This window comes from Diorhabda carinulata, chromosome 7 (assembly GCF_026250575.1).
Source record: "Diorhabda carinulata isolate Delta chromosome 7, icDioCari1.1, whole genome shotgun sequence".
Taxonomy (NCBI): Eukaryota; Metazoa; Arthropoda; class Insecta; order Coleoptera; family Chrysomelidae; genus Diorhabda; species Diorhabda carinulata.
Window position 1 is genome coordinate 21,064,950 of NC_079466.1, and position 27,862 is coordinate 21,092,811.

At 33.0% G+C, this 27,862-nt stretch overlaps 1 protein-coding gene across 8 annotated transcripts in view; it reads left to right on the top strand.

The window, feature by feature from the left end:
- The window catches only part of LOC130896862 (eye-specific diacylglycerol kinase), a 257,836-nt gene that overhangs the window by 201,834 nt on the left and 28,140 nt on the right, over positions 1-27,862 (top strand). For all 8 annotated transcript variants that reach the window (XM_057805221.1, XM_057805220.1, XM_057805227.1 and 5 more), the window contains 6 exons: positions 4,268-4,392; positions 6,731-7,084; positions 14,145-14,367; positions 21,044-21,236; positions 22,049-22,151; positions 26,889-27,177. In XM_057805221.1, coding sequence (XP_057661204.1) covers positions 4,268-4,392; positions 6,731-7,084; positions 14,145-14,367; positions 21,044-21,236; positions 22,049-22,151; positions 26,889-27,177 — 1,287 coding nt within the window. The remainder of the gene's footprint in view (positions 1-4,267; positions 4,393-6,730; positions 7,085-14,144; positions 14,368-21,043; positions 21,237-22,048; positions 22,152-26,888; positions 27,178-27,862) is intronic.

The following is a 27,862-nucleotide window of genomic DNA, read 5'->3' on the forward strand; positions in this document are numbered from 1 at the left end:
AATGAACTTCATAATAGATCCCTTAATTTATTATTGTTTATGGACAGCAGCCTTTTATTCAATTATAAGTCCTGATAAGAATTTGGGAACAAATACAACACAATTATAGATTAGAAATATTATACACAACATACATTGATAGGAATTTTGGAAAATTAACAAAAACTAACACTATATATAATCAGAAAAACATGAAAACACGATAATAAATCATCTGTACAAAGTATACCAGCAATAAGTTTTGTGTCAAATTTTCCAGCTTGATACTTAAGTTGTGAGATATGGCAACACTAATTTGAATATGTCAAATTTGAAATTGCAATCATAAAGTTCAACATTTTTGATAATGAACGAATGCTATTTGAGTTGTTCATAGATAGTTGAAACATCGTCTTGTTCAAAAAATGAAAATAATGACATTTTTACACGATGATTTTCTATTATTTTCGTCATGGTTTAAACCAACAATAAAGTGTCGATCAACTCGCTGCGACTTTTGGTGTGAAGCACCACCTCGAGTCACCGTGGTTTTTCGAATTTAATCGTGGTCGCGCTTCGCTACAGGACTTCGCAAAACCGCCTTTTGTGCAACAAAAAACATAGATGATGTACGTAAACTGATATTGCAAGATCGTCATGTGACATGCCGTGAGATTGTGGTATACTTGGGCATTAGTTCAACTGACATACATTCATTATTGCATAAATATTTGCCTATCAAAAAAATTTGTTCACGAAGGATACATCATAATTTGACAATGGCTCTCTATATATGAACCAGACTCCAAACAATAATCGAGTGTATAGGTCTTTCATGCGCACAAAGCACATCAAAGCAAATTGACACCTGTCTTCTCGAAACAACTGGACATTTTTGAATCGTATACCAGCATTTGTTTGTCAGAAGTTTTTGAAAAAACCAGGGAAACCAATCGCAGAAGACGATTCATTCTCCACCACGACAACACGAGCTCTCATACATCAGTTCAAACAAAAAAGTGTTTCAATAGTCAAAACCCAACGTTTTTCTACACCTGAAGAATCGGAATGGATGAACTGCCTCGACAATTGGTTCAAATACATGCAAAAGTTTACTAATCTTAATGGACAATGAAACCATATCCAATTATAAATATTTGTTTTTATTTGTCTATCTCAAAACTTCAGTAGCACCCCTCGTATCCATTTTTTACTGACAGATCCATCTAGTGCTCTTTAATTAGAAAATTGATTCAACCTTGAGTGATTTGTTTGTAAAATAGGTGGTTTTTCTTTATCAAAATATTGGTATTATATGCATGTTATAATTATTTCAATTTGTTTTGGGGAAATAAGTTGATTTTGTTACTTTTTCATTTGACTCTTCTCTTTCGTTTTTATTTTAGAAACATTTTGGTATGTTACATTAGAGTGTGGTTTAAAACATAAAAATCTCAACACCAAAATGGTTATCAAGGAATCACTTCGTATCATCGAACTTCGACAAAAAATTTCGCGTAGTCGAAACTTAAACAGAAATTGAATGCATTTGAGCATTTTGAGTTTTATACACAAGATGACTAACAACTGACATAAAAATACCGTCTTAATTTTTTATTGCCGATTGATATGGCGATGATAAAAAGTAACACCTGTCATTTTTTCTTCATGTTCAAATGTATCTAAATTGTTTGCATGATACAAAACGTTTCGACTTTTTATTTTACTATATTCAAAATAGAAGCAACTTAAATCGGGTTGTTTGAAGCAGTATTTTCAAACTGTATCGATTAATTTTCAACAAAATTGCAGCAGTATTGAAAATTACGGTTATCTGCTCGATTCTAAATTGAAAATATATCCCTGTAACCGTTTAACGAACCGTCGTAAACCTGTAAAACCCTTTGAATCAGTTCCTATTATGCTGCTGTTAGAGAATAAATTGCATAGAGAGCCGGTTAAGCGACTACCTCAGGGGAGTACCCGTTTCATGCAGAGTAAAACATTTATGGAATAAATAATATTTTCAACGTTAACCTCATAGATTTTCCCATTTTCAGCTTTGAGCGATATTTTCCAAACGAAGCACTTTTTTTTCAGTTAAAACTACAAAGGGGAACCGGAAATTATAGTTGTTGTATCAAATTAAATTCCAACGGATTAATTTTAAACAAGCATCCATTTTCAATCAATAATGTAATTACCTTCGTTATCAACAACATTTTGCCATCTAGTGTGCGAATTTCCAACTTCTGACCGATAAAACTCAATTGGCTCTCGAGTAAAGTCTCTCGAAATGGTAGTTCGGACATCATCCAAATTTTTAGCACCATGAAAATGTTGTAGCAATCGAAATAAATTGGAATCCGAGAGTGCTATATCGACCTCTTACAATCTCCGTGTATCTTTGAGTTGTTTACACTACATTTTTCTTTTTGAAATATAATATAGAACCCATTTTTCAACTCCATTGTTAAAGTGATTAAAAACGGTTCTATATGGTGGAATGGTACCAATATGTTGCATACGACGGTTTCTTTTGAGATACTAAGAGGGATCCTCTATGGATTTGTTTCTACTCCTGCCCTTGGCATGTGATTGTCTAGTGTTGTTGATCTCATAAGAGCCAGAGAGAACAAAAATTACCACATTTGAACTTAGAGAAACATCTTTGGAATTTGCGGAAGCGAATTGAAAACATAAAATGTCGAATATACTCTTCTGGGATTTGGCTGGCTATTTTAGCCCCAAATCATGAAAAAGTTCGATATTTAATTAATTAAAATAACCTTAAAATATCTTTGATACAACACAATGAACTGACAAATGGAAATCAAATATTCACATGTACAGAAACGACCTTATTTTCATCATCTCCTTTTCTGTCTCTTCTCCAAACAGATCTTCACTTTTTATACTCACAATTATAGCCTCTTAAGACTGCAATCTCATTTTTTTATCACATCTGGTATTCCAATTTTGTTCCTTTCAAGGCTTTGTTGTGACAATTCTTCACGTGAATATCTGTCACTCGAACTCATCCTAACGTGAAAATTACCAAAATACAATCACACAGAACGTTGTTTATTACTGATATCGTGCAAATGTCTGCTCCACATTCGTTTTCAACGGACTGCCGCATATTTATTCAAAATCTTACATTATTCGGTCCCCAATCTTTTTGTTTCCTTATAATTAACTCTTTGGCACCCATTTTTTCATGTCCTGAGATTTTTTGAGGTAGATATTTGTATTACAATTAAAATGATCGAATATTTTGAACAAGATCACTTTAAAAAAATATATATGGGACTAAGGGAAATTTTAACTAGGATTAAATGAGGTTTCATGTCTAATAATGTGGAAGTAAGTTGTTCAGAAAAAAAAATCAAATACAGTAAATCTTTATTAGAAAATGTGATAAAAGGCAAAGCAAAATTTACATAATTTCATATCGCATTTCATATGGTTGAGGTTCTGCGTTATTTTTTCAGTTTGACTGAAGTGAACTTTATTTCTTATCCAATTAGATCTTCTAAAAGAGAAAACAAACTCTAACAAGGCTAATTTCTTTGGAGTTCGACGCAAATCATTGCATATTATTCAACTGTTAATCACAAATATCTTAAGCAAAGGTAGAAAATAATCATCCACCATTTGGATGGCTTTCGATCAATATAATAGACAAAATTCATTTGATCTACGGGGTGTACAGCAATCATTATTTTGTTATAAATTGCTATGAAAGTAGAACAAGCAACATCAACTCTATTGTCAGTTTTACCTTCTTTGACAATTGCTCTGTCCGTACCATGACAATTTTTCAACAGAATAATCTATATCTCGCCATTTGGTTGGAAACGCAACTTGATTATAAATTTCCAATCGTCCCGCTTTATATTTTCTAGCTAGTACTGTGGTAAACGAAATAAGTAGAAACATAAAACGGCAAAACAAACATTTTTGATATTCCAGCATGACTACTGAAATTTTTAACATTAACATCGATTGCAAGGGAACGAAGGAAAAGAAAGAACTCGGATGAGCAGCACGTACAAAATAATCTCAGCTGCTGAAGTGCAAGTCATATCCCAGTGGTTCCTCGAAGGCTAAAAGCTGGAATCTCGCACTATGTTATTATCAATCGATAATTTGGTGTAGATATAAAACATAGTCGTTCGATACAAACATTGTCATACTTGGGGAATTGATATTTGTAATTTATATAAAATTATAGTTTATATATCTAATCTATCAATTCTATTTATAGATTTTTATTTGATTACAGGTGTTCATTGCAATAGTATAGTACCTCCTTCTTGGATAGTGAAACTGCCGAAAAAGGGGAATTTTAAGTCGAGCTTGAGAAAATCACCAAAAAAACGGAGTAGTGGCAAAAAAAATAAACATAAAGTGAGTACATATTAATGAAAATTTATTAGTTATTATATACAAGAATAAAATGACAGACAAGAGAATTAAAGTCACTTTTCTGGTGTGGTCAATATTAAAATTTCTTAGTAGTTTTGTTTCGAAATGCAAATTTAATTTTCTAAAAATACTGTACGAAACACTGACTTCTTTAAAAACAAGAGCTTCTCATTTTTTCAGTTCAATTAACTGTAAAAACGTGATTTTAAGTGTTTTTAATTATTTGTGTAATCATCAAAATATCAGGAGCTCACAAAACAAAAATGAATAATTGAAAACTAATGTCTTGAACTTCAAGGGTTAGTAGAGGCGACAGAAGACTAATAACCAAATCCGCCTCTGCAACAGTAACATCCGCATATTGTCCGCAGAGCCGGACTATCCGAATTTTATAAATTGAACTACACTTCGTTACAAATAAAAAATTTCAGTCATTATCATGTTTTCTTTCAATTTATTGAGAATATATACGAATTTTTTCAGATCATGTTTCATAGTGTCCGGTGAAAATACGATATACTGATACGAGGGTTGCTACTTAAGTTTTCAGATATGGCAACACTGATGTGAATACGTCAAATCTAACATTGTATCATAAAACTTGATATTTTTAATGGACAACGTCGTCAGAACCTGTTGTCATTTGACTTCCATTTGAGTTGTTTACATTTATTTGAAACATTCATCTTGGTAAAAAAATGAAATTAAATTATGTACTTTCGATGTGGATTGTACCAACAACAGTGTACCGATCAACTCGCTTCAACTTTTGGTGATGAAGCACCATCTCGAATCAGCGTATTTCGGTCGTCCAAAATCGGCTGTTATGCCAAAAAACATCGATGCTCTACGTAAAGTGATATTGCAAGATCGTCATATGATATACATGGAGATTGAGGCATGCTTGGGCATTAGTTCCACCCGCATACATTCAATATTACATGAAGATTTGGATGTCCAGAAGATTGTTCGCGTTGGATACCGACTAATTTTACAATCGCTCAAAAAAGAGCTTGTGTCGATTGGAGCAAAGAAATGCTGAAGAAATTCAATGGAGGTGCTTCTGCAGATGTATATAAAATCGTAACCGGCGACGAATCATGGATCTATGCATATGAAACCGCATCCAAAAAACAATCGTCTGTATCTTTCAAGAAGAAGAAAATCTAATAAAAATGTTCGAAGCTAATGGTTCATTTATTTCGAAATAACTGGAGAAACGGTCAATTCTGAATGGTACACCAGCAACCAATCTCCGAAGACGAATCATTGTCCATCACGACAATACGACCCCTCACACATCGTTACAAACTAAAACAGTCAAAACATCGAATTGATGGCTCATCCGCCGTGTTTGGCACCCCATGATTCCTTCTTATTCCCGCAGATCAAAAATAAATTGTGATGTCAACCTGAAGAAGCGCTTAATGCGTTTTTGGAGGTAGTTCAATCGAAATGGAGAATAAATAAATGAAAAAAAAACAATAAATCCATTTTCAATTATAAATATTTGTATTTCTTTTGTCTATCACAAAACTTAAGTAGTATCCCCTCGTAAAATTAAAGGAACCAAAGATAACTAAATTTTACACATTAATCTAGTTGATTTGTATTACAAATGCAATAAAACTCAATCTAATAATTTAAACACAGAACTCATTTTTGGTTTGAAGCATCTCGTTATAAACTCCGATATTAACCGCCAAGTATTACCCAACGCAACGGCCTTGAAGCTACTTAATATTCTGGTGAACCTCTCAACTTGTTAATCACTGATCGCATCAACATTAGATTGATTGAAAGAAAACTTAGAATGAATAGGATTAGTTTAACGATATTTTAATACATCGTTAATTAGGTGTTTCACATTTTTGTGATTCCTTTTAAATTCATTACTGTTTTTAGTGATAACTAGGCACCAAATCCTTGTCAATGAGCGAAATTGCCAAGCCCATTTCATAATTTTGCCTATTTGTGGTTCTATTAATTCAAAGGGAGACCGAAAAGTAATGTTGCTTTCATAAATGAAATGTTGAACAGGTTTTTATTTTTAATCTTTGTTGTCTACAACAGTTTTGCAAATTTCCAAAGCGAAATCGATTAAAAATCAAAAAGTTTTTCAATAAAATATCTCTAGTTGGCATTCTGGATACCATCCAAATTTTTCATCACTAAGAAAATGTTGTAGCGATCCGAATAAATGAGAATCCGAGAGAGCGATATCACCTAGTCAGGTGGGAGTCGGTATCTCCCAACCCAGTAAAGTCTTGTATTGTAGTGTTGCAGAATCTATTCAATCCAATTATTATTTTTGTTACAGGATAAAGAACATCGAGTTTTTGCTATAAAACCTATCCCATCAACGAACGTATCTCCAGTAATAGTTTTCATCAATCCCAAATCTGGTGGCAATCAGGGTGTGAAGCTACTTCAAAAATTCCAATGGCTACTCAATCCAAGACAAGTCTTCGACCTGACACAGGGAGGTCCACGGATGGGATTAGAATTGTTCAAGAAAGTGCCTAATTTGAGAGTTTTAGCGTGTGGTGGTGACGGAACAGTTGGATGGGTACTGAGTGTGATAGATCAGATTGGAATATCTCCCGCTCCAGCTGTCGGTGTTTTACCTTTAGGTACTGGAAATGATTTAGCAAGAGCACTTGGATGGGGAGGGGTGAGTAGAAATTTTTCTCACAGCTTAGTCATTAATTTTAGACTACAAGAATTCCAGTTGAAAAGTTTTCATCACTTGTTATGAATCGAAATAAATTTGAAGTCCATAATAAGCATCAAATTATAACTCCGAAATAAACCTTCTTAGAATAATAACGACTTTATGGAATTAACAGGGTGTTAATATATTAATGTACCACTCTCTATCTTTCGGCTTCTTAACAAGTTCAAAAGCATACAAAGCGCTTCACACTAATTTTACAAGTAGATAAGCAAAACTGGGAAACGAAAGTGACTCTATGAATAATGGGGAGTGTCCGTCATTTCGAAACTCATCTGCCATTATGTCATGTGCTCTAAAGTCTATACATCACCCAGTTCAAACCAAAGATGCATTTTTACTACACTATACACTATAGATTAATTAAACGAACACGAAACTGTGTGATGCCTTATTGACATCTCCGCTATCGGGTGGATCAAGATATCGTCGGCTTAACTTTTTTTACTCTACCAACATTTTGATACCATCAGAATCAGATAGATAATTTCTGAACGCATCTAACAGAAAAACTCTTGAAAGGCTCAAAAAAAACCTCAATAGAAAACTTCGCATCTCCAGAACGCAATTTTGTTTAAAGCTAACAGCACGTTCCGTGAATTTAGTTCAACTGTTATTTTTTTGAAATTGATCTTTGGCCACTATCCCAATCATTTATTAAAAAAATCTCCAGTCAAGTCTTCATTCAACTTATTTCATCGTTAAGTTTTTTGTATCTACTGTAAAATTTGGGGCTATGAAGTTACGAGGTTTGTAACTCAATGAACTGCATTGAACTGAAGATCTAACTAACTAAAATCTAACGAGAATCGGAAATTACTTGAAGGAATCAAGTATGGAAGGAAGTTCTATCTGCACCATGTGATGAAGAGCAATAATTATGGATTCTTGCAGAATATCGGTAGAAAAATAGGAGAATGACAAGTTTTTTTGCTTGATAATCTTCGAGAATGGAGTACAATACGAATAAATTTCGCATATATCCAAAGAGTAAGAAGCCTGGTGATCAATGATGATCACTAATGTCAGAATAAGGAAAAGAATGTTTAATAATCTTCTTCTTCCTCTTTCTATAGAACTAGGTCCTGTTCAATCCTGTACGTTTGACTCTCTTCCTGGATCTTCCTGAGGAGCTGAACTCCAGCTCTCGTACCACCTCTTTGGTGGTGGTCTGCCTATAGGTCTGCGTGTGTTCGGTCTCTGAGTTTTAGCCCACTTTTCCCATCTGTCTTCTGGCATTCTTTCTACATTCTAATGTTTAATAATGATTGAAATAAAAATGTAATTTCTGTACATTTCATCAATAATGTATTTTTCATACGTTGATGTATATATAATCGTCTTTTCTAACTGGTCTTCCATACAAAGTTTTCCCAATTAGCCATTGGAAACAATTTTTTAACCCTAACATTATCTAAAAGTGTGGTTGAACTGACGGGATTCCAATATTGGATAGACGTACTTTTTAAAAACATTTACATTCATGTCTCTTATTTACATAAAAATCATCTAAATGGATTATTCTCTCAGCGTCTGTTCTGAATTTTTCCATTTTTCTCAAATATTTTTCATGATTCGTCCTTATTCTCCACTTTAAACTATTATTAAAAGCCAGAATGTATTAGGGACGATTATGGTTTATGAATATTAACCTCATACTATAAAAGATGAGTATTCCTGTGAATTTATACCATTGTGGAATTGATGGAATAATTACGATAAAGCAGCAGCAGTAATCGTAACGTCGTTTTCCCCATTATTAATCTGACTAAAATGTAAACTCTCAAATACACAACCTGCTTGTATTTTTAAAAGTTTGAGATCAAAGCGAGAGGTTTCAATCGAACAATATCTTTGATGTCCTATAAATGCGAATGGTTTTCCCTTTCAAAGTTTTAATCACTTCCAAACATAATTTGCGGATTAAAATGTGAATTCTACTTTCAAAGTATTGGGGTGGATTTCAATATTCAAATGGCGTTTTCAAAGAGATTTGAAGGGCTTTATTTTAAGGTATTGTTGGTGTCAATCCTTTCGCTTTGGAAAGTTGGAGTGGTATAGTCGTAAATATCGCTATTAATTGTATTAAATGGTAACGCAGCTCTTTATAAGAGGTTTGTCAGGTACTTCTTTAAATTTGAAGTAATATACAACCGCTAAATGTCATTTCGTCTAATTATACTTGACATTATTCGAGGGGTATAATGGAAAAGTTCTATTTTAAAGTTGTTGCGGTTTTTTTTTTTCGTTTTTTAAGAAGCTTACCACGGTGATAGTAGTATTTTTTACTCCATCAGAAAGTAGAGATTTCAACAAACAAAAAACTCACCGACTATTTCAAAAAAAGCTGATATTTTGACGAGAGAATCTCCGTTTGTAAATTGGGGTGCTTTTTCGATATTAAGTCTAAATAAGGTGGAAAAATAGATTTTTCAAATCAAATAAATTACAGTGTGGTTGAGACATAAAAAGGTAAGTTTTCATCAAACTTCGTGAAAAATAATGTAGAAGATGAAAATGAAAAACCAAAAACTTGGTTTTTTGAATTTTTCACATAAATTTTGAGGTTATGTAAAATAAGCGTGATTACGAGAGTTGTAGATCTTTTTATTATTTACAACTTTGCCATTGGACTTTTTTCCTTGTCTTGAAAAGCTCTCCCCCTTCCCCTTTCCAACCCCACATCTCCCGTAAATTATTTTTCCTTTTATTTTTATTATATTCTCCAACTGGTTTCATTCTACTATTATTTTTTTCACTTTTTATCATTTTCAAAGATTTCTACCCCAGTCTGTATAAAAAATAGTCTGTCAAAATAAAATCTTGTGCATTCGCCTGTGAGAATGCCACACCTTGTCTTAAACGTTTGGTCTGGAAAATGACGGGTACCGTCTAAGAAAAAAGCTAAACTAACTAACTCAAAAAAATTAAATTAATGCTTCTAAATCTTCTTGATTTCAGGTCTTTTTTATTTCGAAACTATTTTTTTTAATAATTTTCGAAATAAAGTCAAAAATTGACTAATTTTGGAACAGAAAAGACCTGAAATCAAGAAAATTTAGAAGCATTAATTAATATAACAAAAGGGCCATGAAATAAGAAATTAAAAAAATTAAATCTCGATTCATATGAAATGTCACCTATACGCTAGCACTATATTCGCGTTTACCCGGAAAACACTTTCACTATTTCCGAGGTCTTCGCTTACCTATACAGGGTGTCGTACGACGGGTTGAAACTATCTGTATATGGCAAAATACTCATAATAAAATCATAAAAATTTCTACGTTTGGGTACGGTAGAACCGGAAGTCGACTGTAACTTTGTTATTCTAAATAGAACACTCTGTATAGTAATACATTTATGAAATCTACGTAAAATTTTAGTATACTTTTGTCTGAAAACTTTTTTCGAAAAATGCATACTTTTTGAGTTAATATTTTTGTAAAAAATTTGAACGTTGCAGACTTTTATAAATTATTTTTTTACGAGTATACCCTTAAAGATATGAAAATAGCTTCTATTCAGTTGCTCTTAGTAAGGTCAGATGTATTTGAATCAATGTTGAAAAATTTTTCATTTTATACAGGGTGTGTATAAAAAGTGTTGGAAGTTTAACTTCATAAATATCAAATTTCTTTATTTTTTTAAATAGAACTTTCTGTAAATTTCTAGAGATCCAGGTGTGGTCTAAATTTTATTTTAACTTGTTGATACAAGCACTAACAAATAAAAAAGTATTTTCCTTTATCTTGTCAAGGTCTATTCCAACTTTTAGTCGTTTCCGAGATATTTTAGGTTTTTAATTATTATTGTGTTTTTTAACAAGTTTTAATTTTTTATGTATACTTTTAGTAGGCTTTGTAATAAATGACATTTATTTAACTGCCATTAGTCAATTGTTGATATTTTCTCAGTTTAATAACGAAGATTATGTAAATTTGCTTTTAATACATGGTGAATGTGACAAAGTTATTTCAAGAACATGTACTTTATTTACTGTTATTTTTTACAAAAAATTAATATATCCCAAAGTAAGCATTCAAATATTTAAAATAACAAAGTTACAGGCCATCTTTGAAAATATTTTTGTTAAAAAGATCGTATCCGGAAACCCAAACGTGGAAATTATCATGATTTTACTATAAGTATTTTTAATTAAATAAGTAAATTTAATAAGTATCCTTATGATTAATCTTTGAATAAAATTTTAAATTAAAATGGAATTTTGGGATTTTTTCAAATTGAATTGAATTATTTTGCTTAGTAAATTCTCTAAAACGTTATACCTAAAACTTCCTATACTTTTTGGTAAAATTACCGAAGAAATTTTTAACAGGGTACATCGATTCTTATTCCACTTAAATAGACTAACTAATTTTTTATTTCTATTATCTTTCTTCTTAATTATTCTAATTATTATTACCATTTTTTCTAGTCTCTCTTTTTGATATTTCACTACGATAATCATTATCTACTATTTCTTTTTGAATTCTGAGTGAATTTGTGGGTGGCAATTTTCGTTTTCCAAATTTTTGAATAATTAGAATGATGAAATTGTTACAATACGGATCAAAAACCTGCAATCCAGCAGAGTTATATTATCTAACATCACTTTCCGTTTCATAGAAATCAATTTATCAATCCAATTATCAGTATAAATATTGTGAAATTGAAATAAACATCAACATATTGGATGTACCTATCGGGAAACTCGTTTACAAAGTAAAATATTATGTAAACAAGTCAATAAATAAATGGGATGTTTCCAAGTAAACGTGAACCGTGAAACCAAAATCATTTAATAAATTGGACAAATGTATATTTAATAAACAGATGCTCTCAGTGTGAAATAACATTGTTAAATTTTCTCATGTGAACTTCTTTTTGGTGAGTTATATATAGTTGCATTTTCAACAGGGAACATTATAAATAATAATATATCTACTTTTTTTAATTTTCAACCATATATCTTTCCAAAATTATTATACGAACAATTGTAAATGATATTCATTGTTTTTTGTTTAGTATAAACTGGTTCCTTTAAACTATTACCTGAATATCTTCTCTATAACTCTTTGCAAGGCTGCGGAAACAGTGGGCACTCATCAAACAGAGCCCGGACTATTTATTTCACCTTATTGGAACTACAACAACTTATCCATCGTTCGAGCGATCAGAATCTCTACCTTATCGTACTACTTCACAAAACTTTCAAAAAAGTGCCCATTTCATCTGAATTAACTATTCCAAAGGCGTCGTTAAAACCCGACACCTCCCACCCTAACCACTTCATCCATCTCTATGGAGGTTATATACTTAATACGTGGTGTTCTATCACTCGTATGCTCCTCCAAAATGACTCATTCTGGGCTTACATCATATCCGTTTAGTAGCAAACGTAAGGTCTAATATACAGGGATGTTTCATGGTATAAATAATTCTAAGCTGCCAAGGGCAGCTCATACTGAATGGTTAACAATCCATAACTTCTACAGGAACAACTAGTATAATGTAAAGATAGCGATAATAAATTTTTCAATCGATTTTTTAACAAAAAGTTACTCTTTGTTTAACTCGATAAAATTTATGGTTTAGGAGATATGCAGATGTTTAGATCGTTATACATGGCAAGGAAACCGTTCACCATAAAGAGACATTCTGAAGAAAATTATCATAAATTGTCATTATTTACTGAAAATTGAAAAAAATTCATATTAAATGTTCGAAGTGGGTACATTGCCCTTCTACACACTTTGTAATTTACGGAACTTTGAACTTGAAAGAAAGAGCATTCCAAGATTCTGCCTTATAGCGTCACAGTAGAAGTTTATTCTATCGATCATTTCGTTCCTAGTGTTTACTGATGTTGCATATACCAAGCTTTTAAGATATCCCAAGGAAAAAATGAATCCATTGTATTCAATACATGGAAAAGTGGTGGCCATGCAAATGGACCTCCCCGACGAATTCACCTATTAGGAAAAATGTTTTTTTATATTTTAATTATCAATCTCTTTCAAGTTTTTCCTTGTGCTAATAATATGATCTTCGATAGGGTGTAGTACAAATGTTTATTTTTTTATTCATTAGTTTTTCGAAAAATGTTTGATTATGTTTTAATTTCTTCTGTGAGTATTTTCACTGGATAATTACAATTTATGATCATTTTCCTCACAATGTCTCTTCATGGCGAACGGTTTCTTTGGAATATACAACGATCTAAGAATCTAAACCATAAATTTCATCGACTTAAACAGAGAGCAACTTTTTGTTAAAAAATCGATTGAAAAATTCATTATTTCTATCTTTAAATTGTATTAATAAAATTTACGGGTTGATAACCGTTGGGCGTGAGCCGCCCCTGGCCTTCCGATAGTAGTGTAGAATTATTTATTCCGTCAAACATACTACATGGACTTACGTGATCGTGTATTAAAAATTCATAATGTTCGAATGTATAATTTAGAAAATATACTTAAATATATTTTCTGATTTCGCAACTTTAAATGCCTATAACTCAGAAACGAATTGTCGTATGAGAAAATCTTTTTTATGTCACAGCATTATTTCCACGTTAATTACTAACTCAATAAACCCACACTTACCGACTCTCGTCTATTCATAAAGACAAGGTCAAAACTTGTCATCAAGTTCATGTCCTTCCAAGATTCTCTTTCGGAATTCATCAATAGGCTCTCGAAAAGTAACACGAGACGAAATGAAGTTACTACCCACAACATATTTCGAACGGAAATGCGTTTTAATCCGGAAAGGTCACAAAGCCATTTTGGTTACATTAGTTTAGGTTCATTGCATACAATTACGTTTTAAAGTATCGTTTTATCGTGCAGATCTTATAATGTATTATGGCTATTATTTTTATATTGTAGCAGATTTTTTATGGAATTAATGTTATTTTATCACAGTGCATTTCGTGTATTAATTCGAGCTTTTAGTATTTTCTAATAATTTAATGAAAAAATAATTATTGTTCCAGGGTTACACCGACGAACCGATCTCGAAAATATTATCGAATATAAGCCAAAGCGATATAGTGAATCTGGACAGGTGGTCTTTGGAGGTCGAGAAAAATAAAGACGCTCCGCCGCCGGCGTCGAACGAGCCCACAGGTAAAGAAAATCTACCTCTTAACGTCGTCAATAATTACTATTCGCTAGGAGTCGATGCTCATATTGCGTTGGAATTTCACGAAGCTAGAGGTGAGTAGATGTCTATAATTATTCTCTTTAATCTCTATAGAAGTCGTTAGGCCATCTCTGTTTACGTCTTTGCCTATGAAAAGAATTTGAACAACGAAAAAAGTAGTTGGAATCATTATTTCTATATACACGTACCTTCAGACGCGCCATGCTCCACAAAGACAACTATTATAAATACATCTTACAAATTTTTCGTGCGAAATAATTTTTCTTTATATTTCGATCCAAAGAACGAATATTTTGCACCTATTTCGAAACAAAAAGATAAGAATTCGGGCATTGGTAAAGCTGCAGAAGATAGCTTAGAACTACGCGCCGTGCAAAAATCTCAAACTTCCCACCTAATATGTATCACAGTGTAAAATCTCAATTGCTCATTATTATTCAAGATTTTATTAAAAAATAGCTGTCTTCTTCATTTAAAATCAAAAGATTTCAATGAAAAATACTGCTCCCTTTTGGTACAACAATAAACGTTCGACTGAATAAGTATTATAATAGCTAGGAGCTTAAAAAATCGAAAAGAATGTGTAAAAATAATAACAGAATTTCAATTACCATAAGAAAATCAAGTCTGCTCTTTTTAAATACGAGGTCAACTCTGTATATTTTGAAATACCACTAAACTAGTGGAGCTAGGGCTAATAACACTGCATTTTCTGATACCATCATCCTCATGAAGTGAGCTCTAACTGCAGATAAGTCACTATACGATACTATCCATGTATTAGAAGTCAGTTTAAATGAACGACCAAGTCTTGAACGTTTGCAGAGCGCATTTAAGGCAGCTTGACATGGTGTGAGATAATGTGCAAGAAATTGCATACAATTTCTTGAAAGATAAAAATTTTACATAGACGAATATTGCATATTGTTTGACATTATGTAAGACTCTTCCCACTGCATCATGGTTACCACTAATCAAAATTCCAAAAGAAAAATAAACAATTTCCTAACCTCAAACTTTATTTAATATTTTGTGGCCAGTTTAAAATTGAAAATAACAAAGCTAATTAAAGTAAACAAGAAATAAGTGGCCAGTGTATCACTGGCAATAATTATATCTGTCTCTGCGTTGCTTTTGGTTTCTGATGAACCTATTAGCTAGAGAAAACATAGGAAACATAGTTGAGAATGGATAAAAACACAATAAAAAAGTCCTAAAGAAAATAGAACGTAATATAAGAAGATTAGAAACTCATTTGCGCATGCTTTTGAACAAGAAACATTGCATCATGTCAAGCGGCCTTTAGTGATGAAAATCCTTCACGTGCAACTGCGTTTTGTTATTCTGCAATTACTGTTTGACAAATTGAGATAGTGAGACATACAATCGGAGAAGATCTGATAAGCACTTATCAAGGTAACTTTTGTGTTACGCTTAACGATTTCCAAAAGGAGAGCGAGAAAAAATCTTTCAAGAAACGTTAGAAATGTTAAATAATGATGGATATTCTTTTTGAAATAGTAAGAAATAGTAACAGGCGATGAAACATATACATGTTATTCCGAAAAAACCAGCCGAACTTTTTCTTCGAAGTGCTTCTTGCGTGAACTACTTTTGGATTTGGCTCGTCTTGATAGATCCAGTCAATTGTTGTTTATTTTCGGGTTCATATGTATAGATCCATGATTCGCCTCCTGTCACGATTTTACAGACTTTTAAAGCACCGCTTTTGAATTTTTTCGGCATTTCTTTGCACCAATCGACACGAGCTTTTCTTTATGCGATTATCAAAATATGCGGTATGCAACCTGAACAAATTTTTTTGATGTTCGTGGAACATTTGGCTGTCATCGGCTTGTCACATGCCAATCACGCACAGCATCGATGTTTTCTGGCACAACAGCCGATTTTGGTCGCGAAGTACAACCACGATTGAATTCGGCGAAACCAGCCAAACACTGTGACTCGAGATGGTGCTTTATGACCAAAAGTCGAAGCGAGTTGATCACCACACTGCTGTTGAATTAATCCACATCGAAAGTCATAGGAAATCATCGCGATTTAATTCCATTTTTTGACCAAGATGATATTTTAAGTATCTGTAAATAACTTAAAAAAACCCTGAATACGTTCTCCATTAAAAATGTCAAACTTTATGATGGCAATATCAGACTTGACAGATTTACAGCAGTGTTGCCATATTCCAATACTTAAATAGCAACCAACAATGAGGAAATTAAGCAATTGAGCAGCTCAAAGCAGTTACGGCAAAACTGGTAAACCATCAAATGTTTACCTTCAAAAGACGACTTGCTTCAAGTCGTTAAATTATGGAAGCTTTGGTTAGAAAAGTACATTGATGTGGATGGTGATTACTTTGAACACCGAGAAAATCGTATTACTAGACTTAAATGATTTGGTTCTACTTCATTTATCTAGTATACTGTCTGTGTGTGGTGATGCTGAAATCATTTTTTTCTCCTTACTACCAGTTTTCTCTTCTCTGTATCATAGACTTTTTCAGGACTAGCAAAATTGAAATACTGTATTCGCACACCCAGGATTCTACAATTAAAATTCTACAATTAAAAATGCTATTAAAAAGGGACGTCCTTGTACCACAGTTATCGACCAACCAGAATAATTCAGTTTACTTCAATTCAATTTTATAATGACGTCTCGTCCTAAAATTTCATCCGAGATATTCTTGTTTCTGTTGTTTCTCATAATTTATCCAGTTTCAGATTTTTCTAGCAGATACGATGGTTTAATCATCCATTTTTTCAAAATAGATACATTTGCCCTTGTATTTATAAGTATCTAGAATCATGTTTTTGTATCCTTTTACTTGAGTAGTATATAACTCAAAGTTTGACAGAGAAATGGTCCTAAGTAAATATTTGCGTTCCCTCACTAGACCTAACTGGGACTCCCTTTGGTTTCCCAAATTGCTTTCCACTTCGTTATTGCCCATCTCTTTCGTTATTATAATTGCATCTTTCTGTATAACTCAATTTGGGTAACCCCTATGACTGTTATTTTGTCTATCTCGATACCTATTATTATTCTTATAGCAGTTGTGTTGACAACTTCCGCCGCATTCACCTCTTTTATTTGTACTCTGCCTTATCAGAAACGTTTACAAACTTTGATATTACTTCCCTAGTTGTACTGAAAGTTGTGGCCAAAACATTCCACGCGCGAGTACCAACCAAATAATTTCTATAAATAACAATTAGTATTCGTTTTAGTACCCAGTCAATTACATTTTCTACCTTGCACTTATTTCTTACGTTTTCACTTCTTTCTCTGTCTAAAAGTGTTTTCCCTGCTATTTTCCTGAGTACTTTCATTTCTGTTGTCGCCAGTAGTCTTTTTGTCTTAGTTATATCGGGTCTTGTCTCTGCTGTATACGAAAATATATTGAATAATTCTTAGCCTACTATAGAACCAAACAAAATTTCAATCTCAAAATATTTTATTATTCAACATATTCTCCTCTAATTGGATACAATTATTACAGCGAACCTGCAACGTCTCTAGACCTTTCAAAAAGATGCTCTGCAAACCAGAACTCCACAGCTTTTATTACTTTCTCATTGGAAGACAATTTGCGACCTTTTAAACATTTTTTTCAGATGAGGAAAGAGATGATAGTCGGACGGAGCCAAATCTGGTGAATAAGGGGGGGTTCTAGTAATTCTAATCCTAAATCACGAATTTTTTACATGGCAATATGAGATTTGAGTACAGGGGCGCTATCCTGCAAAAACAAAACACCTTTGGATAGATTTCCGCGTCTTTTCTCTTTAATTTTTTCCCGTAGAGTGATCGAATAGTAATCTACAGTTATTGTTCTACCCTTATCCAAAAAATCAATCATGCTTACTCCATGGCAATCCCAAAAAACTGAGGCATGAACTTTTCCAGCAGATTTTTGGACACGAAACTTCTTAGGACTTGGAGAACCAGAGTGTCGCCATTCCATCGATTGTTGCTTTGTTTCTGGATCGTAGAAATGTACCCAAGAAGTCTCATCCATAGTAACAATTCGGTTTAAGAAGTCTACATCGTTTTCAAATCGAGCACAGATCGAACCCGATGCTTCTAAATTGACGTGAACTCTATGATGAAAGCGTTCGTATGAAATATTCAGTGCCTCAGATATCCGTTTGCATCGATATTTTCGGGGATTGACCCAGAAACTGAACTATATTTATGGGGATGTCTCTATTATAAAGCAAGTGTATAACATCTTCAAGTTGAATGCGCTCAAACGCTGTCTGAAAGTCTATGAAACACTCATGCTGGTTTGTTATATTCTATGGATTTTTCAACTACTTGTCTCACGCATGACCTTCCGGATCTAAAGCCTTGTTGTTCTTCCAACAAAGATGTAATTGGGTTAATTTTGTTTGTTATTACTTTTGTGACTAGTTTCAAAGTTGTGTCTAAGTTAATGCCCCTATAAACTATAAAACGAAAACAAGAATGGAATTGTCACATTAGCAGAATGACAATCTAAAGACTAGTGTATATCGCAAGAGATAGCTCACCAACGGGCAGAAGAGGTATTGGTCGACCGAGAAAAAGATGGTGTGACAATCTGGATCCACGAAGCTGAAACTGAAGAAGAAACAGGTTTAAACCTACCATACAAGAAGGATGAAGAGAAGAAGAAGACAATTACTATTTGCATAATTCTTATTAGAAAAACACTTCTTACTACTTCCTTACTAAAAAGGAAGAGGCCTTGTAAGTGACAATTGTCTGGATAATCTCTTTAATTATTTCCTCGCTCACAATCTCATCCAGGCTCTCCAGAGTTGGTTTGTTACAAGGCTCTTCCACTAGGTCTCATCCAAAATTTTTATCTGTGTGTTAATAAATCTTGATAATTGCAAACGTGTTGTATATTTGCCTCCTTGTAGTTTGTCTTTTTTGTCGGTGGTTAAGTGGTTCCGAAAGTGATCAGGTCATTAGCAATTTCAATTCATTCGAGAATCCAAAGCAGTATTTCGTCCTCAGTTACCTCATCAAGAGTCTGATAGCGAATCAGATACAGCTTTTATTCAATGGTCATATTGTACCTTACAGAATTATTAGTACAGCTGCACTGTTTAAGCAAATGTGCAGCCATATGAATGGAGTAATGCCCTTTGCATTCCCTTTCTTGCTTTCCCTTTCAGCTTTTTTTCAGTAAAAGATTTTGAATTTGAAGAAACGGCGATGGTACCGTGAATATCATTAGAAATCGAAGTTTCAGGTTCAGATTAGCTTTCCGATGACGGTTCTGAAAATAACAATGGCAACGATACTTCCAGGAAAAAAAGTTGTGAGGCTGTATTTGACGTGAATCGGTTTCTGCGCGGCATTGAAGAAATAGCTGCAGGACTTTTTCGAAAACGTGGATTTTGTTCTTGATAGTAAGCAATCTAAGTGATTATGGGGTTGGAGTTGATCAACTAAAAGGATCAGTTTTTGTATAGTTCATGCTCTAAGAGGAAATCATTGGGATATTTTAGAGCCAGGATCGCTACTAAAGAATTAGAAAAATGGATGAGCTTAGCAAGTGGCGATATCACTGAAGTTTGGATTTTGCCTATATTATTGTAATGCTATGGAATATTCTGGACTGTTCTTGAAAGTTATAGAACTTATGTGGATTCAAGACAAAATTATAAGGCCTGTAATTGGCTAGAGTTGCAGCATTCGGCGGAAGGAAGGAAAATTAACAAATAAATTCAATATGCTATAGAACAATGTAGTGTAAAAAGTCTTTTTGAGGAAATGAAATGCATTACAACGTTCAGTTTTTGTTTAATCCCAACTGGAACTAGCGAAAAACGTTATTTTTTTTGACATATCAAAAACCTTTTACACGTTTTCAAATATATTTGTTCTGTAGAATATCGTTTTATTTCCAGTTTCATAAATTCATATTTATATTCAGCAACCTCGAAAAATATGATAAAAAAATTTACAAGAGGAAACAACTGAAGGGATAATGCATTTAACTATGAATTAGATATGAATCGATAAATCCATTTCCAATATTTGAAAAACGTTAAAATACGTTTTTCGTATAGTATCATTCAATAGAGAGAAGCTATAATATAAAGAATGATTTAATTTCGACCATTCATATGGTCGAAATTGAATTTCATCTATAAATGTACACATAACTGTTCACGTGTCAAAGACAACCTCCAATCAAGGTCTCACAAATCATAACAGAATATTGATTGCTCCATGAAAATATAAAAATCTGATAAATAAATAAACTGATTATGACAAATCTATTTTTATTAGAGATATAGTATGTTTTTAATGAAAGGTAAATAAATGAGTAGGTAGAATAAGTCCAATAAAACTATATTTGTAAGAAAATGAAATAATTCTGTAAAAATATTCAAATTCAATCCACAATGAAGAAACTAAAATAATATTAGAGTGAGAAAATTCGAAAGCAACCTCTGAATGAAAAAAATGAAATGAAAAAAAAAATTTAAAGGCGTTCTTGATATAAGGCAAATTTTTTATTTTGATTTAAAATTTTGATCGCCCTATATCTCAACAACTAGGCCCAGTAATGGTTCGAATTCCTATATCAAAATCAATCGTTTATTGAGATATTTCTGTGGTAGAGCGTTGTCGGTCGAATATAGAAACACCCTGTATGAAACGAAAATTGTCACATTAACCAATTTGTATTTTTTTTATTTTCAGAGGCTCATCCCGAAAAATTTAATTCTAGATTGAGGAATAAAATGTTTTACGGACAAATGGGCGGTAAGGATTTGTTGAAGAGGAAGTGGAAAGATCTCGCAGATTTCGTGGTCTTAGAATGTGATGGACAAAACATAACACACAAACTAAAGGAATTGAGAGTACACGCTATTGTTTTTCTTAACATTTCCAGGTAATACTTCATCAGTTCAATAATGTTTTAAATACTGAGTTAAAAAGCCCGATTATTATTACGAATTTCCAATGTTTTGTATATCATCGAAATAATTATCCATGCAAAATTTTGAACTTCTCCAATTACCAGAAGTTATATCTATTAATCTCCATATTAATCCAGCTTATTCTATTGTTTATTATGTCTCAGGAGGTGTTGGTGTATTCAGGAAAGTAGCTCCTGCATTGCTGCATATATACAAGATTTAGTAGAAAAAAATATAGACAAAAGTTACTCATTATCTTATCTATTGGAATAAACAGTTTCAACTCAATAGGTTTTGTCAGTTTGCTACTATAGCCACCAAAGTGAGATAATGTTTACAATTTACGTCGTCGATCTTTAACAACACAGTAAGGCTTTGCTTCAAGTTTATAAAACTGTAAAATAAAGTGATCTGTTTATCAAAGTTTAACATTAAAATCCTTTTTCTTTCGATTTTGATGCCATAATCTAGCTTTCTACTTTATCGTCAGAGTTGTTGGTCGCTGGAACTTTTCCATTCCATCAGCATTCACCTTTAGTTACAGAAAAATGAAATGTGCTGAATTGAGAACATTTCGACACCATTCTTGACATTAAAAGAGTAAGAAATGCTTCCAACCATGGATACAAGTTTGGAATTGGAAGGGCCGTACTTACTTCAAGCAATATTAATTCTAATTTTATGTTATCTTCTTAGTTTTTGTTAAAAAAATAATTTCCCGTGTTTTTTTCATCGTATCTCGTATATTCAATTCCCATCGCATTACAGAATATTCAATTTTCAGTTATGGAGGGGGCACACATCCATGGAATAGGTCAATGGGCACCAGCGAACCAAGTACTGACGATGGATTGATAGAAGTAATTGGTTTAACTACATATCAGCTGGTAAGTTTTTCATGCATTACGTACTCCTTCTTTTTTAGTAAACATAATTTTGAGCTTTAAGGATTTTTCTCTATTTTCGTTATTTGAATGTTAATTTAGTTAACTTTCAAAAGACCTACTTAAACTTTTCTGCTTCTATTTACATTTGTCAATATAAATCACAAAATCTAATATATATGATATAACGCCCTCTAGCATTTACGTTGCTGATTAAATTGCTGAGTATTTATAGATGTTGTATTGCTGGACATAAGCCTTTCCAAACAACACTAAGTATATGAAAATCAGTGAACAGAACCTGACTTACAGACATTTTTCTGTACTTTACAACAAACTAAGTTACATTTAACTGTCCATATCTGTTTCTCGTGACCGCAAATCAACACATTCTAACATACGTCTATCTGACAATGACAGGAAGGATGCCTTAATTGGGATCATGAATTCATTTCATGAATTTCTGCATCTGGAATATCTCGGGGTTATTTCCAAGCTCATGCTTATCCACACAAATTGTCCACGGTCGAAACATCAGTAAAATAAAAAAATCTATAGATAAACTACATTAAAAAATTTGATGTTTCAAATTTGACTGAAGGAATAAGAATAATAATTTCTATTTGAAGCGACACAGAAAACTGCATGTATTGCCAATTAATAGACACCATGGAGAGTCCACTAGCTTCAACTGTATAAAGTGAGAACAACAGAAATGAAGAACGCGAAATAATCTTAAAGAAACAATTTTTGAGTGCCAAAGAATTTGGGAAGTAGTCCAAACAATGATAACGAACATTATTTCAAGGAAGGATACCTTTTTCTTGAAAGTCCTTGATTGGGATCAATATTTTCATGAATTTCTGCATCTGGAATATCTCGGGGTTATTTCCAAGCACATGTTCATCCACACAAATTGTCCCAACAATGATAACGAATATCATGTCCAGGAAGGAAACCACCGATCCACCAAACAAGACCCGAAGCTCATGACGGTATGCCTAGATTATAGTACCATAGCACCAAAGGTTTCTATTTATATATTTTTTCAAGTGGAAGCTGAAAATAATCATAATAATGGCTAATAGACTATTTAATGATTATCCGTCTAGTTGATACTCTTATCTTCCCCATTGCAACGTACGGGGAAGGTGGATTACTCTTACGAGTATCATGGACAAAACACCGAACCAATGTATCCGTATTGCAAGAAATTGGTCCACGTACAAGGCTGCTAACCAGAATAAACCGCATGCATCTGCAGTACCTGGGAAATATAGCTAGAAAATCAGGAACAATGGAAAGGGAAAGCAGAAGGCAAACGCCTAAGAGGCAGATCTCCAATTAGATGGATAGACCAAACAAAACCCTTAATAATTGCACAGGATAGGCAAGCATGGAAATAACTGCTGAATCAAATATAAATGATGTAACTTCATCCATTGAAGGATAATGGAAAAAGAAGGAGAGAGAAGGGTGAAAAGCATTATTCTCATCATCTGCAAATTAATACTCCGTTAAATACCTATAACATTGATGACATTCATTTGCGAGCGCTAATCCGAAATGATTTACAACTACCGGTCCTTCGTTCTTCGTTCTATAAATTATTAATTAGTTTATTTGCAGTGTCATTATTTATCTGTTGTTCACATAGACAGCAATTAACTATGTTGAATAATATCTAGGCTTCTATTATCATTTTATTTTCTAAATTTTCTTTGAATGGAATTTTCAATAATCGACGATAATGTTTGGTAAATTAAGCTTGATTTCAGCGTGTTATGAGTCACATGTTATATTAAATTGAAAACGTGATTTCCGATAGAATTGGATCGTTGCAACCAGTAATAATTTGAAATTTCATTAAGGAAATTAATGAACTTTCTTCTGCTTCTAAAATTAGAAAATTATTTTATAAGAGTTACATACTGTATAACAAAATCATCGATTCCTATAAAAGATATTTCCCAAATAAATAGGATTCACATATACAGATGGCAGTGAAATATCTCTAAGGGATTGTAAGCAGATTATGGTAAAGAATCCTTATAGTGCCTTCGAATATGATATACCAAAGAACTTTCAGTGGTGAGATCTGTAAATGGGTCACAAAAAAATCTATACCCTCATATATCTCGAATGAAATACGAGAAGGAAACTGAAAGAAAAACAAGCGAAAATTCCTTTTTTTCGGGTATTAATTTCATTTTAAAGCTTCATCTAACTGACGCCGAAGGTATTTCCTTTGACAAACCGGAAGTGAAACGAATAAAATGTCGACGACGAAATGGCTTTTATTACCGTAGAACCATAATAATATTATTTGATATCGATGATATTAATACAAATAAGAATTTTATCGAATTGTACATTATAATCGGAAATTTAATTTGGAAGCTATACAAGATACTTTCGGTAGTAATACCACAAGAGATTATTTCCCGAAATTTCCCGTTCTGAATATTGTGAAACAAAATAAGTTAATTTTAAAATACTTTTTTCATTTTTTAACAATGTTTCTTTGGACTTTGACTTATGTACATCACCAAAACAGAAAGTTTTGATAGGAACTTCGTCCTTGAAATTTTCAAAAAATCTCAATCTACATGAATGTAGAAATAAATCTTTCGAAGCTTTACCCGGATATCGAATGTTCACCATATTTTAGAGGCTTTTGAAGTTGACATCGAAGTCTGACGCATATATACAAACCCTTTTATGCTTAGAAATCTTTAAAAATGGTCGCCACTTTCTCCTTTACCGATTTTGCAACGGTTATTTCAGTGTGACTTTGGAATTGGAAGCGAAAACATCGTAGCATGTTTTTTTTGTTTTTCGTTATTTTCAAGTAATACATAGAAAATTTTTGCGCAATATGCCTCGAAAGGGAACAAAGAATCATCCGAAATAGTAGGGGAAAGAAAGATCTCATTCTCAACCCTCTAATAGCTGGCTTTTTAAATTCTTATCCGACAACAATATCTTACGCTTCGTAGAAATTATACGATTCGCGATGAAATCGGTTTACGACATGGTTCTGAAGAAAGCTGTAGCAGAGAAGGAGAAACAAAACATTCCTCGAGGTCTACAAGATCTTTTCATCGTTTCAGGAGATGGCACGTGGAAAAAGAGAGGGTTTTCATCTCTCATTGGTGTTACCAGTCTTTTTGGATACCATACCAAAAAAGTTTTCCAATGATCAAATCGAAGTTTTGCCAATCTTGTAGCTTTTAGGTGAAAATAAAAAAGATACACATCCCCCATATTAAAGCAGGACCGGCCTTAACAAGGTGTACATGCCAGAGAACAAAAAAGTACGACTTTTTTACAACCACTTTTAGCACTGCATCCATTTTTGCAGTTGCACAAAATGGTTTTCAGCAGTTTTTCCGGCGCAGACGGGTTCTAATGTTTTGTTGACCAACTTCCAGCCTCAGTCTGTAGGATCTAGCTGATAACCAAGCAAAACTTGAACTTGGTAATAAACCCGAAAAAGATGTTGATGAGCAGCAACTGAGGTTGGAAGAAGAAAAGCCAATTGAACTTGTTTTTTACTTCTAGTATTTTTAACAAAACATGCATATCTATACTTATCTAAGCAGGTAGTTTTTTTAGAAGCTCCGTACATAGAAAAAAAAACAGAGCAAATGCTGTTGTTAATAACCTCTTGTTTAGTTTAATTATTGTTTTTAAAAAATTCAACACATTGAACTAAATCTGATTTATCAAACATTACAACTCTAGAGATGTATATATGACGATTTCAACTTTTATAACTTATATATCGGAAACGGTAGCTCGTAGGTAAAAAGATATTAATGCGTTTTTTGTAGATAATTTTATGATCTACAATTTTTGTCTGAAGTATTTTTATGATAAAACTTATCGTTTTGCTGAAAATCGCATAAAATCTATTTTTTTGACATTTGACCTTGAATAATTTTTTTTCCATACACGGAAATGATGAGGAACTTTAACATTTTGTTTCTAATTATATTTCAAACAATTTTACTGATTTTCAGCTTTGTAGGAATTTATGTAGCTTCACTCTTATTTTTTGTTCTAATTTGACCGGACTAGTATGTCGCGCACTGTCTCGTGGTAACGTGAAGATTTTCTCAATGTCCCTTCGTCCACTTTTACTAATGCGATATTCTTGTAATATGTAGTAAAAATACTATCCATTCACAGCAAACTCATTTCTTTGTAATCACTTATTTTTAAATATTCTTCATTAGAACGAAAAATACGTTTTGTCGATTTCTGCAAAGTAAGCTTCAGTTGCGGCAATAAATTTCTTATTTGACTCAAAGTAGTCACCCAATTTTCGATGAGCCAGTGTGTTATTATGGTGAAAGAGCACTTTTTCTGCGCCAATTGGGGCAATTTTCTCTTGAATTCAGCGTCTAATCTGCCCAATAAATCGGTATAGTACAGTTATGTGACCGTCTTGACCTACTACAAGTAGTTGATGTAGATGAAATCTCCCGCATCTACGCCCGGTCAAAACAAAACTACAAGTCTACTAGAAGGACTACAAACTAGTGAATTTCTTGCGCAATACTCGCACTATCGGGCGGTGAGGCTATGTATTTATGAGATTGCCCTCGTAGGTTTATATTCAACCAGATCTATCTTCAACCTCTCAATACTGTCGATATATATATGATCAAGTCTGCTATACTTATTCATATTTGAGTGAAAAGTATCCTATAATAGTAATAATATCTTTTGCAGCCTCTTCTTCAAGCTGGTGGTCATGGTACATGTATAACTCAATGCCGTTCTGCAAAAATTACAACTTCTAAAACAATTCCGATGCAAGTTGATGGAGAAGCATGTAAATTAGGCCCTTCTATTATCACCATCAGTCATTTGAATAAAGCTCCCATGCTAGCTAAAAGAAAACATGGTAATCCTATTCCAATACAAACTGCGTTGGACAATCTTAATGTTGGTGTAAATAAATTAACAATGTCTGATTACGAACAGCATCATTACGATAAGGACCTTTTAGCCCAAGCAGGTAAGTTAATAGATTCTTAGAATCTAAAAAAGAAGAGAAAAGGGAAAATTCCTCTCTATTCGTCGAATAAACAAAAATTAGACTCGATCTTGAACCAGTTACCGTATCAATAGTACTCGAGTAACAAAAATCTGCAAAATTCAATACTACTAATAATTCGTGGTAGTTTCTGGTAAAAATTCAAGCAAACCCTCTTGTAAAAAATCTTCATCGCCTCCAATATCAGTTTATTTTTGAATGACTACCCCTCCAAATTGAAGTTTCTAAACCTACCAATCATCTTTAACTGATTTCTCTTGCTTTTTGTAAGGTTTTATCTAAATAGAATATTCGTTTTCAATCAAATATTTCCGCCAACAAAAACTATTTTGTTGGCGGATACATATTTTTCGAGTCGGTGGCCGCTACTTTAAGAGCGTTAACTCCGATTTTCGGTCGTAATTCTCTGGTAGACACGTTTAGTGAAAAAGTTTGAGTCTACATATTCGTTGTGTGATCTTGCCGTGCCAGTGAGACTGCGGGCTGGTCCAAGTGTCGAAAATATCGCTGCCGTTGAAACTTCCGTAGCAAATCAGTCAATTCCACGGCGTTCTCAAGAGTTAAAGCCAAGACCACTTTATGGCAAATTTTGCTTAAGGATCTTACTTTACATCCATACAAGATCAAGCTCACTCAAGAGTTGAAG